The sequence below is a fragment of the Eucalyptus grandis genome, chromosome 3 (genome assembly GCF_016545825.1).
Source record: "Eucalyptus grandis isolate ANBG69807.140 chromosome 3, ASM1654582v1, whole genome shotgun sequence".
Taxonomy (NCBI): domain Eukaryota; kingdom Viridiplantae; phylum Streptophyta; class Magnoliopsida; order Myrtales; family Myrtaceae; genus Eucalyptus; species Eucalyptus grandis.
In genome coordinates this window covers 15,046,470-15,060,097 of record NC_052614.1, presented here as the reverse complement: position 1 = coordinate 15,060,097, position 13,628 = coordinate 15,046,470, and the positions used below count along the sequence as shown (strand labels likewise).

Below are 13,628 nucleotides of genomic sequence, written 5' to 3'. Positions count from 1 at the left end.
GTAGTCATTGCGGGATGTTACGAAGGGAGATGCTGTGGAGATATTTTAGTGGGAGCTTTTCCATTAAGTTGAAGCACATGCATTATCCATGCACGGTGGATATGCTAGGACGATGTGGGAAGCTAGAGGTAGCTGAGGAACTTGTGAGAAACATGCTCCTTAAAGCTAACTCTATAGTGTGGCCTGCTTTGCTTAGTTCTCGCAAGATGCATTCTAACCTACATATGGTAGAATGAGTTGCTAATTATATCCTTGACTTAGAACCACTTCGAAGTGCTGCTAATGTTTTGCTGTCCAACTTCTATGCTTCTTATAATAGAGGGGGTGATATCTCGAGATTAGGAGTGAGTATGAGGGATGAAGGGATTGTGAAGCAACTAGGTAGAAGTCGGATTACTATAAAGGGGCAAAAGCATTTATTTCTCTCTAGGGCTAAATCTCACCCTTTGAGTGAGAACATATATTGGAAGCTGCATTGGTTGAAAATGAAGTTGAAGGCATTGGGTTATGTATGTTCTAGATAAGAGGTTCTCTCTCCATGACATGGAAGACGAACAGAAAGAAGAGTCATTATTTTACTATAGTGAAAGGCTTGCCATTGCATTTGCATTGATTAGTATTGTTGAGGGCAATGGGCTAACCGTAATGAAGAATCTTCGCATTTGTGGAGATTGTCATTCCGCAATTAAACTTATTGCAAATATTGTTGATCGTGAGATCGTTGCGAGAGATTCCAGCCGCTTTTGTCACTTTAGGAGTGGCGTATGCTCCTGTGTGGATTACCAGTAGTAAGGAATGAGGTTATTTCTCTTGTCACAAACATGAAAGCATCCTAAAATTGATCATCGTGTTAGGCATTGAGGATAGTGGAGCAACTACACCGGCCCTATTTAACATGGGGTTACTTCTATTGATTGGTTTAGTCTAGTAGGCTAAGGGCATTCGAGTATTTTTCAGCTGTATGAGTTGGGCAGGTGGAAAGTTGGGACACTTGGGAGGAACTCTTGCTTTGGATGGCATTGCTACCCATGGGCTCCATGCAAGCATTTCTATTGTGTAGTGAGTTTCACTTTGCTTATGGGCATTGACCAGGAAAAAAAAAACAAAAAACAAACAAACTAAACATAGGTTAAATATCCCTTATGCATAATTTGATCAAGTGAGAAAACCCAGAGCCTCAGAAATAGCTACTATCTATCTATCTATCTATCTCTCTCTCTCTAGCAAAGAGACAAAGAAAGAGAGAGAGATCGTGGCATTCAGGGAGAAGGAAGTTCCGCTCACTGAAAGAAAAATAATGTACCCAAGCAAAAGAAAGGTTACCCGCCCTGTCTCCTCATTGCTGATTACGAATTCAAAGTTGGTCCTTTTCTAGAAAGTCCTATCAACTCTTCTCCTCGACCCCTCTATCAGCATTCTCACGGCCTCTCTTTGTTTTTTTATTAGGTCTATGAGAAATAACAAAAGCTTCTTCATCTTTGGATGAAATTCAACTTCACCTCATGTTCTTTTTCAGTGTTACTGGAGCTCTTCAACAAATCGATAAAGCCAAGTGAGGTTAGTTTACTTGTGGTGTCAAAATTAGAACTCTCCGGTTCTGTCTTGTTCAGGTTGAACAGGTGCGAATGATAGAATCTGGTAGTCATAAAAGCACAATAAAATCTCAATGGACTAGCACATTTGACTCAATTATCAATGCTTGCTTATGTATTGCACAAGAAGTGGAAACTATTTCTTTTGATTGGGATTTATCAGCTCTTGTTTTGCAGTTTTCATTATCCTGAAAGGTCTGTCTCCCTAAGATTCTTTTACATTTCCTGTTGATGAATTTGTGTTGTGTGGGGTTGAAGTCCATAATTATCGTGCTATCTATTTTCTTTATCACCACAATGGAGAACCAATCCTGTTCATGTTGAAATTAAGATCACAATACCTCTGCCCGTAATATACCAACACTACCTTGTGGGATTCATTCTTCTTCTTTTTTTAAGCATGATTGTTGGAATTGAGAGCACATTTCGATTCATAGACCTGATCACAGATGAACTTCGTTTGGTTGCTGTAGGTTTTAGTTTGTGCATGGGAAGATTAACACTTTACCCTAAGTAAAGTTGCATTTGGCATTAAATTTGAAGCTGTGGTGCGTTAAGAGAAAAGGTTATGGTTTTTTGTTGGATTATTCATGTTCTTTTGCCACCTTGAACTTGCACATTGTGTCAAAAGAGTGGGTAATTTTCTTCCAAAATGTCTACATGAACTGGTTAGAACTTTTGTTCTACTGTTTTACTTGTTACCTGAAATGCTACTCAAAAACACTCATTGTCCTTGAGTTACTTTTCATCTTGCTGCTTTGAGTACGTAGCATTACTTCATTCTGGTCTTATTCGAAGAAGTAGTTTCTTTCAAGGATACAGGTATAAAAAGATTTGAAACTCTGTTTTGACATCTGGTTAGGAATGGTGCAATTCTTTGACTACTAGAAAGTAGTGTTGTCATCTGTAGGGTAAAACAGAGTTCTCTTATTAATTTACATGTGAATATGGAGAACGCTAGGGTCGCGTCACATTGTGATCTAATTCACAGTTAAGCCTTCTTAGTATCATTACTTCCTAAATTGTATAGATGTTTATAAGGTAACATACAAGTATGGCTTCATGGTATCTTTCTTCACTCTGCATGACCCTTAAATTACAATGATAACCCCTTCAATGAAGAAGTCTTCACAAAATATTCAAAAAGAATTATCTTCTGTCTTTTGCAGAGTGGAAATGATAAAAGGGGTTTCACTGGAGAGCGATTTGGCTAAACTCACGGCCTTTCCTCTGCAAGAAATAGGAAGAGAAGCATGTTAGTTCACAGCTTTTTGATGTACATGTAGAAGAGATTCACTAGGAGATGCAACAACCATGCCTCTACCTTTGGTTGATTTTTCTCTGATATATGTTTTTACTTTTAAGTTTCTTTATTTATTATTCCACTAATTCATGAAGGTAGATCTCTGTTGACTGTAATTCTGCTTATATACTTTATATATTTAGCTATATGTCCAAATCACAGTGGCAGTCACCCTTTAGCAAAGAGGCATGGGCAAATGCTGCTTGAGAGTTTAGCTTAATATCTCCCATGAGAATTCTCTGACCAGACACGAGCAACCACTTCTGTTTGGGAAAGTTACAAGTGAAAGAATGACTTACAGTTGGTGTTTTTGTAGTTGCTTGCAGCATCGGGAGGAGCTTGCTTTGGTAGAGAGAACGCAGGATCTTTGTTGCACAGGGAGGACAAGAATAGTAATCTTCAACTCTTCACTGTTTTCTACTAGCTTTTGGTTTCCTTAAATATGCAGTATAATTTTTGAGAAATTAATAGGACTAATTGAAATGATAAAGTAGATATAACAATTTAAAAGAAAATAAATATTTCAGTATTTCACTATATTGACTCGCTTATTCAGTATAAACAATGCACATTGATAAATAGGAGTGCCCACTCGAAAATGGATTAGAAAAATTGACAGAAGTTGACTGGGAAATGGAGAAAAGGTTTTGTTCTATTTTGATACATTCATTTACAATTACATTGTATACATTTATAATGTAAGAACGAAAGTGGAAAAGGAAATAATATACAAGGAGTAATAAATTTCCTATTTGCTATATAGATCCCACAAATTACTCTTTCTCCAATTCAATCAATCCTTGATTAGGATTAGGATCAGGACCAGCATATCTGAATCTCAGAATCTTCGATACTATCTCCAACACTCCCCCTCAAGCTGGCAGCCTGTATATATCAAGGACACCTAGCTTGCTCAATAAATATTTATGTTGTCTTTGACATAGCGGTTTAGTGAAGATATCTGCTAGTTGATCCATAGGTGCAATTCCTTTGGTGACAATAACCCCTTCTTTGATCTTACCTCGAGTAAAGTGGCAATCAACTTCTATATGTTTTGTTCTTTCATGAAAAATTGGATTTGCTGCCAATTTGAGTGCAGCATCATTATCACAAAACAAATAAGTTGGTCCACTGACCTGTAATCCAAGATCTGAAAGTAATCCTCATATCTAGATCACTTTGCAAGTAGTCTTTGCCATGGCTTGATACTCTGATTCGGCTGATGACAATGATACATTTGACTGTTTCTTCGTCTTCCATGAGATTAACGACTCTCCCAATTTAATGCAAAATCCAGTAATAGATCTTCTAGTCATTGGGCAAGTAGCATAATCTGTGTCACAGAAAGTTGTCATCTTCATGCTGCAATCACAAGATAGAATTATTCCAAGCCCAGGACATCCCTTCAAATATTTCACAACCTTCAAAGCTATATTCATATGTGACTGCTTTGGATTATGCATGAATTGACTGAGTGTCTATACGGCATAACATATATCAGGCATTGTCATGGTAAGGTATATTAATTTTCCAATAAGTCGCTGATATCCATGGGTCCTTGAGCAAAGAATCCTCAACATGTGAAGAGGAAATCAAGTCATATTCATGAGAGGTTAGCTTGGTATTTTGTTCAATTGGTATGGCAGCTGGTTTGCATCTAGATAATTTTGCTTCAGAAATGATTTCTAGGATAAATTTCCTTTGACTAAGGTTGATACCTTTCTCGGATCGCGCAATCTCAATACCAATAAAATATTTGGGAGGTCTCAAGTCCTTGATATGAAAAGTAGTGTGCAAGTATTCCTTGAATTTCGCAACATGAAAGTCATTGTTTCCCATAACATGTATATCATCAACATATATCAGCAAATAGATTGATGAATTACCTGAATTCCATGTAAACAAGGCATAGTCGTGCTTGCAATGTTGAAATCTTGCACTAGTTAATACAGCAGTGAATTTGGCATACCATTGCCTAGATGCATGTTTCAATCCATACAGGGATTAGCGTAAACGACACACCCGAGATTCCCCCTATTTGCGTAATCCATGTGGAAGTTCCATATAAGTCATCAAGATCACCATGAAGGAAAGCGTTGTGAACATCCATCTGATGTAGTGACAAGTTTCGAATAGCTGCGATGGAGAAGAATGAACGAACAGTGACTTCTTTAGCAATAGGAGAAAATGTCTCATGGTAATTGAAACCTTCTCGTTGGGTGAATCCTTTAGCCACTAGTCGAGCTTTATAGCGTTCAACTGAACTGTCTGCTTTAAATTTGATCTTATACACCCATTTACATCCAATTGGTTTTCGATGTGGAGGAAGCTGCACAATATCCCAAGTATGGTTCTCCATCAATGCCTTGAGTTTTGATTCCATTGTGCATTGCCACCGGGGATCACGTGATGCTTCATGGAATGAGGATGGTTCCTGCTCTTCTGAGAGACGACTGATGCAACACATATGTCTTGGTGATAACTAATTAAAGGAGACATATGAAGAGACAGGATACTTAGTACTTGGATAGCGTGATGCATAACAAATATAGTCCTTGGTCCATGTAGGTGGGTGAGTTTGCCGTCCATAACGTCGAGGTGGCTCAGCCACTATTTCTGCAGGTACTGGGGAAGATTCTGATGTAGTCACAGAGGGAGTCAAGGCTTTAGAATCTTCAGATAATTCTGGGGATAATTCTGGTAACTGTCCTTCAGAAGTTGTTGTTTCCTATGGGATAGTTGCATGTGGTTCTAGAGCAACAACTAGATATTGTGAAGTCATAAATAGATCTTCTTCACAAAGAAAAGGTTGGTGGCCTACTGATGGAGTCGATGCATATATCATATCTTTGAATGGAAAGACATCTTCATGAAAAGTGACATCCTTGCTTATAAAGAAATGCCCTGTAGAAATTTCCATAACACATTGTGTGGCACGAGCGCCCATTTTATCTAAAGGACCCACATTTGTTGCATAACATAAACAACCAAACACTTGAAGGTGATTATTCTCTGGTCACTTCTTGTAAAGCATTTCAAAAGGAGTTTTGCCATCTATTATTCGGCTAGGCATGCGATTAATCAAATAGGTAGCTGTAACAACACAATCTCCCCAAAACGCTTCAGGAATGCAAGCTTGGTATTTTAATGCATGAGCTACTTCCAAAAGATGTCTATGCTTGCGCTCAACAATTCCATTCTGTTGTGGAGTGTAAATGCAAGAGCTTTCATGAATTATCCCATGAAAAGATAGGAATTCTATGCAGTCAGAAGTGAAAATTTCCCGCCCATTATCTGTACGAATTCGTTGCACAGATCTTTCGAATTGATTCTCAATTAAAGAGATAAAATTGGAAAGATGAGTGAATGTTTGACTTTTGGATTGCATAAGATAAACCCAAGTTCCCCACGTATAATCAACAATTGTTAGGAAGAATCTGGACCCATCACGATGAGGAGTGTGATAAGGACCCCAAATATCCATATGAAGTAAGGAAAAAGCTCTATGTGCTTGAGATGTGCTTGTTGTAAAGGACATCCGAGACTGCTTAGCCAGATGACATATTGGACATTTAGGATGAGTGAAACATGTACTATGACCCAATCTTTGATGGAAAATGAGATTTTTATTTCGACTAATAGCATTACAAGAAACACTTTTATTTATTGATTCTAAATCTCCTGGGAATTAATCCAGAAATACAGTCCTTGCGCAACACTACCCAAGCCCATCGGTTTCCCACAAATGATCCTAAAAGAAGCAATTGTCGAAATTGAATATGGCACGACAAGAATTATCTAGGCAGACTTTGGAGACAGAGATTAGGTTGAATTCAAAATTGGGGATGCACAAGACATTTCAGAGAACAAAATTTGGGCTAAGATGAATAGTTCCAATCTTTGTAACATGGGTGACATTTCCATTAGGAAGGCGCACTGACAAGGGAGATTGTGATCCTTTGTTGACATGAGAAAATAAATGCTCATTGCCTATTATATGATCACTAGCCCCTAAGTCGATTATCCATGTATTCACTGGAAAATTATTCTCCTTTTAAAGAAAAGTATCTGAAAATCTCGCACTTTGGTCCTCAATTTTTAGTTGATTCAGAATTTTCACAATATTCTGGTACTAATCCTGAGTAATTGCCTGTTGTGCTTCGTCGATCCTTTGTGTAGATACCTGATAAGCTGATGATTCTTTTTCTTTTTTTATTTTGTTAGTGGGCCTTCCATGTAATTTCCAGCAAGTATCAATAGTATGATGTGGGCGTTTGCAAAAATCACAATATTTATTTTTAAATTTACTATTTTGCCCATTGCCCTTCCCGATGACGTGGTGCCTCGTGGACCAATAGATCCTCTATAAACTAGAGTAGATGTGGCTTGATATAGGCCATCCGATCTAGCGGAGATGATGGGCGCTCAAGGGCCGTCGATCCGCCACGAAGATCCTAGCCGCTCGATTTTTCCTGCAAATTCCAGTCGTCTGATCTTGTGCGGTAATCCTGTCCGTTCATGCTAAAATAGCTAGGGTTTCCTTCGTTCTTTATTGCCGCAGTAGCTACACTACCAGAGGCTTTGAGGGTTCCGCCTGTTTCGACCATGGCCCCATCGTTGCCGACCACCATCTTTCCGGAGCCGCCACTAGTCGAGAAGGCAGCAAGACTTAGACTTTCCCTTATTCAAGCGTGTCTAGTGGAGCCAAGTCGCTGATTCTCTCCTTGGACAGCCAACTGATATATTCAGTCGAGCGACGGCGGAGGTTCCACGGCAAGAATTTGAGACTGGAACATGGAGTAAGACTCGTTGAGGATAAGTAGAAATCTTGTAGCTTTTTCTCTCTCCCTAATTTCTTTATACTATCTTAGGGTGCTTTCGAGTCCCTCTAATCGTTCTTCTGCTGATTTGAGTTCATTCCACAGGGATGAGAGACGGTTGAAGCAAGCGGTAACCGAGAGGTTCCCTTGCTTCAACTCAGTCAAATTCTGAGTTATATTGAAGAGCCGCGCTCGGTCGAGCCAACCATACATCTCTTTGATGTCGTCCTAGATCTGTTTGGAGTCTTCGGTAGGCGGCAGCCTAGCAGCGACTTCGGGGGCAAAGCGTGTTCCCGATCCAAGTGCGAACCAACTGGTTGCACTTCCACCAGAGGCACTGGAGATGCTCATCGGTCGGGAAGGGGACAGCTCTGTCAAGGAAGTCGTCCTTGTCTTTCATCACAAGAGCCCGCTAGAGATTTCAAGCCCATAGAGAATAAGTCTCCGGTTCGGTAAGCTGGATGCTGATGAGGTGCAGTTTGGGACCATCCACCGGCGATGTGTATAGGGGATCGCCGAGTTCAGGCCGGCCGCCACCGATTGGAAAAACAAAGGGCACGTATCGGGGTGGAAATGCAAGGTAGGAATTCGTTCCTTGACTCGACACAAATCCGGATTCCCGACCCAGATTGTGTATCCGGGCTGGAATCCCGGTAGGGATTCGTCCCTTGACCAGAGACAGATCCAGATCCTTGACCCGGATTCGTTTGCCCCGACGCTCAGCCTAAACCCGCTGCAAATGGCGCAGACTGAGATGGGTATTGGGTCCACATTTGATACCAATTAGCTGGAGCAAAATTCAGAGGCCACTGGGTTTGGGCAGAAGTCTGATCCAAGGTAGGAACCGGTCTTGTAGGATGTGTGTCTTTTGGTTGCTGAACGGAGTTCGGTCTTCGCCAGAAGGAACAACCGGATCTGAGGTCAGTGTCTCTTTTGTTGAGGAGCTCTCATTATTCTTGGTCATGATAAAAAAAGTGTGTGTGTGGAATTCCTAACCAATTTGCTGATCTGTTTTGCAGGTGAAGGTCGTGCAACAACAACTCAGAAAAAAATATGGTGGCAATTCCAAATGTGCGGAAGCTAGGCCAAGAGCATCTGCTCTTGATACCATGACAGAAGTTGACTGGGAAATGGAGAAAAGGTTTTGTTCTATTTTGATACATTCATTTACAATTACATTGTATACATTTATAATGTAAGAATGAAAGTGGAAAAGGAAATAATATACAAGGAATAATAAATTTCATATTTGCTATATAGATCCCACAAATTACTCTTTCTCCAATTCAATCAATCCTTGAATAGGATTAGGATCAGGACCAGCAGATCTGAATCTCAGAACCTTCGATACTATTTCCAACAAAAAGGTTTTTAATTTTAAAATATTATTTATTAATTATTATTTTCCTTTCATCTTCATAATCTTCTTCCACACTCAGCAGTCATCCAAACTGGCACAATGCCATTGCTGCCGCTCGTTAACACCATGAGGCCATGACGTGCCGTTGCTATTCGGGCGCGCTAGAGCTTGTGATTATCTCTTTCGCTGTCCCTGACCTTCGTTTGAGTTTGTCACCTTGAGTCCGATATCTCTGCCTCAGCTAGTCCCAGAGAGAGATGGCAATGGAGGTGGTGGTCGCCTGGGTGGTTGATGGTGGTGGAATTGTAATACGTTCTTGAATGGGGGCGGTGGTAACTTTGGCTTATGGCTGTCAAAGGTGGAGTGGGGTATTGCTTGTGGTTGCATCTGCAGTTGTGGTGGACAGTGTTAATAATAGTGGTGGGCACAGGGAGAGGCCCAATTCCACGTTGGTTAAATTGTCACTTGATAATAATTTTCCATGCAAGCCCCACATCAACACTAAAGTGATTTTTGGGGCCGAGGCCTCAAAAGTTCCCCATAGTTGGGCCCCATTATTGGATTTGGCCTCCAAGGCTGGATCGGAAAATGAGAATTGGGCCAAGGCCAGCCCATTAGAGTCCATGGCCTAAATCGGCCGAAGCCCAAAACGTTGCACGATCTGCTACCAAGCAGGCCGAGCCTAGGCACGATCTTGTTTCTGGCCCAAGTGGGCTGGGTCGCGCCTTGCTAACAGCACATCCTCTTAAGCGTGCATGCTATATTCCAAGAGAAAAGACTCTCTACTGGGGATAAAAGGAAGAACCCTTAACCCTTGACAAACAAGATCCAACATTTAAAACCACTCAATTGAAGAAACTCAGCACTGTATTTGTATTTATCCTGATATCCAACAAAACATCAATTCTATTTTATCAGGATTCAATTTCAATAGTGAGAATTGCTTTAAGGCAAAATAATATAAAGATTCATTATAAAAAAAAAATGACATCATCTCATTATATAGAAAAAGAATACATGTTTAAATTTATACCCAAATAAGGTATGTAAATTTCTAATGGATCTATTGAAATCTCCAAAAATTCACCATTTAGTATATTTTAAAGAAAAATATCTAATTGAAGTCCTTGAAGAAGCTTTTGAAGAAGCTCTCCAGACCCCTAATCGAACTAAGAGAGAGAGAGTGAGTAGTAGCGACACAAGCTTTACTCCACGTGACAAATTGCAACCGTCAAATTTGTGCTCCTCAAAACAGCAAACAAAAAAATCTCAATTTATTGAATTAACTGCCTTCGTTACATTGGCCTTGATCGTGCGACGTTTAGAAGTTCACGAGATGCTATCCCGCGTCCCGCCCACCGGGACAATAGCAAGTAGATAAGCTCATCGTTGTTATGATCAGATTTCGCGCCATCCTTCCGAATTCTCGGATGCTCCTGCACACATTCATTCCCTTCTTCATGCCTTGGCTCATCCGAAACCTCCATCCAACTCTCCAAGCGCTTCTTCAAACGCGCGAGTCATGCAACTCATGACAATCCCGCAGTTTCTGCACACCTTAAGGACGTAAAGCCAGATGAAACTCAGGAGGTTCTGGACATCTTTCAATGCCCAGATGTGCGTTCGTTCACGAAGATGATCATGGGTCGCGTGCAAACTAGCCACCTTGATGACGCCCGAAACTATTCTGCGAAATGCCCGTGAGAGACGCAATTTGTTGGAACACAATGATCCAAGGCTGCTTGGACTGGGGACTTGATCACAGCGGAAGAGCTTTTCAGCGAAATGCCCGAACCAATGTTGTTTTGTGGATGGCGATGATAGATGGGCTCTTTCGATTTGGACAGATTGAGCTAATAGAGAGATTTTTCAATCAGATGCCCGTAAGAGATCTCGCTGCGTGGAATGCAATGTTTCATGGGTATTGTGCGAATGCGAGGGTGGACGATGCTGTGAAATTGTTTGAGCAAATGCCATCTCGAAATGTGATTTCATGGACTTCAATGATTGGCGGGGCTTGACCAAAACGGTAAGAGTGAAGAGGCTTTAATTGTTTTTGAGAGAATGTTCAAGTCCGGTGTTGTACCCAATCCAAGTACTTTGACGCGTGCATTAAGTGCCTCTGCAATTGCATTGTCTCTTCCTCTTGGTGTGCAGATTCATGCTCACGTTTTCAAGTCTAGATTCTGCCTTAGCGTATTTGTATGTGCTTCTCTTACCATGTTCTATGCTAATTGCAAGCGAATTGAGAAAGCAACCCAAGTCTTCAATGAAGCAGTGTATAGGAATGTGGTCATATGTACGGCTCTTCTAACTGGTTATAACTTGAATGGTAGGCATGAAGATGGCCTGAAGGAATTCAGTGACATTATGAGAACAAGTGTTCTTCCTAATCAATCTTCTTTTGTAAGCGCTTTGAATTCTTGCTGTAGCTTAGAGTCTCTAGATCAAGGTAAGGTGGTCCATGCGTCAGCTGTAAAGCTGCAATTGGGAAGTGATGTATTTGTAGGCAATTATCTTGTAGTCATGTATAATAAGTGTGGAGCCATTGATGATGCTGTTGTAGTGTTTAAGAGACTCAGGGAGAAGAACATTGTCACTTGGAATGCCACTATTTGCAGGTGTGCACAACATGGCCGAGGGATGTGGGCTACGGAGTTGTTTAGCCAAATGATACGCGGATTGGTACAACCAGATGAGATCACACTCACAGGACTGCTTTCTTCCTATAGTCATTCTAGGATGTTACAAAAGGGGAGATGCTTTTTCAGATATTTTATTGAGAACACTTCCATCGAATTGAAGCACGAGCATTATGCATGTATGGTGGATGTGCTAGGACGATGTGGGAAGCTAGAGGAAGTAGAGGACTTTCTAAGAAACATGCCCCTTAAAACTACATAGTGTGGCTTGCTTTGCTTAGTTCTTGCAGGATGCATTCTAACCTAGATTTGGCAGAAAGAGCTGTAAACTATTTTCTTGACCTAGAATCACATTGTAGTGCTGCTTATGTTTTACTGTTTAACTTTTATGCTTCTGCTAATAGATGGGGGTGATGTCTCACAATTAAGAGTGACTATGAGAGATAAAGGGATTGTGAAGCAACCAGGTAGAATTTGGGTGACTATAAGGGGCAAAAGCATTTATTTCTTTCCGGGGATAATTCCCACCCTTTGAGTGAGAACATGTATTGGAAGCTGGATTGGTTGAAAATGAAGTTGAAGAAATTGGGTTATGTTCCAGATAAGATGTTCTCTCCCCATGATGTGGTTGACAAATGGAAGGAAGAGTCATCATTTTACCATAGTGAAAGGCTTGCTATTGCATTTGCATTGATTAGTATTGTTGAGGGCAGTGGGGTAACTGCAATGAAGAATCTTCGCACCTGTGGGGATTGTCATTCCGCAATTAAACTTATTGAAAAGATTGTTGATCATGAGATCGTTGTGAGAAATTCCAGCCGCTTTCATCACTTCAGAAGTGGCATTCGCTCTTGTGGGGATCACTGATAGAAAGGGCATGAGGTTGTTTCTCCTGTCACGAACATGTAAGCATCCTAAAATAGCTCATCATGTTAAGCATTGATGAGAGTGGAGCAGCTACATGGGCCCATTTATGGGGTTACTTTTATTGGGGACGTTATAGGCAATGAATTCATGTGGAATACACAGCTTTTCTATGAGCTCCAGTGTGGACCCAACATGATTGGTTCAGTCTAGTAGGCTAAGGACATTCTAGTATTTCTCAGCCGTATGAGTTGGGCAGGTGGAAAGTTGGGATACTTGGGAGGAACTCTTGCTTTGGATGGCATTGCCATCCACGGGATCCATGCGAGGATTTATGTTGAGTAGTGAGTTTCACTTTGCTTATGGCATTGACTAGAAAAAGAAAAAAACCAAACTATTCATAAGTTTGGCCTTCAGGTAGAAGAAAGTTCCTCTTGGTAAAAGAAAAGTAACCTACCCAAACAAAAGAAAGGTACCTGCCCTGCCTCCTCTTTACTGATTAGGCATTAAAAGTTGGTCCTCCTCTGAAAAGTACCATTAACTCTTCTCCTCAAACCCTCTATTAGCATTCTCACAGCCTCTCTTCGTTTCTTCATTAGGTCTATGAGATTTAACAAAAGATTCTTCATCTTTGGATGAAATTCAACTTCACCTCATGTTCTTTCGCAATGTGGCAGGAGCTTTTCAACAAATCAATAGTACCAAAAGAGGTTAGTTTACTTCTAGTGCCAAAATTAGTACTCTCAGGTTCTTTGTCTTGTTCAAGTTGAGCAGATGCTAGTGATAGAATCTGTTAGTCATAAAAGCACAATAAAATATCAATGGACTAGCATATTTGTCTTGATTATCGATGCTTGTTTATGTATTGCACATGAAGTGGAAACAATTTGTTTTGATTGGGATTAGTCAACTCTTTGTTTTGCAGTTTTGATTATCCTATGAGGTCTGTCTCCCTAAGATTCTTTTACATTTCCTATGGATGAATTTGTCTTGTGTGGGGGTTAAAGTCCATAATTTTTGTGTCATCTATTTTCTCAATTGCCTGAG

General features: G+C 40.5%; 1 protein-coding gene and 1 pseudogene across 1 annotated transcript; one reads left to right on the top strand and one right to left on the bottom strand.

The window, feature by feature from the left end:
• The window catches only part of LOC120291668, a 7,185-nt pseudogene extending 1,907 nt beyond the window's left edge, over positions 1 to 5,278 (bottom strand).
• Positions 5,279 to 10,710: 5,432 nt separating this feature from the next.
• On the top strand, positions 10,711 to 12,584 carry LOC104446679 (pentatricopeptide repeat-containing protein At5g46460, mitochondrial). Its single transcript, XM_039309351.1, is given in 5 exon segments — positions 10,711 to 10,750; positions 10,753 to 11,087; positions 11,089 to 11,896; positions 12,122 to 12,184; positions 12,319 to 12,584. Coding segments are annotated over 5 exon segments (1,512 nt in total).
• Positions 12,585 to 13,628: the final 1,044 nt, after the last annotated feature.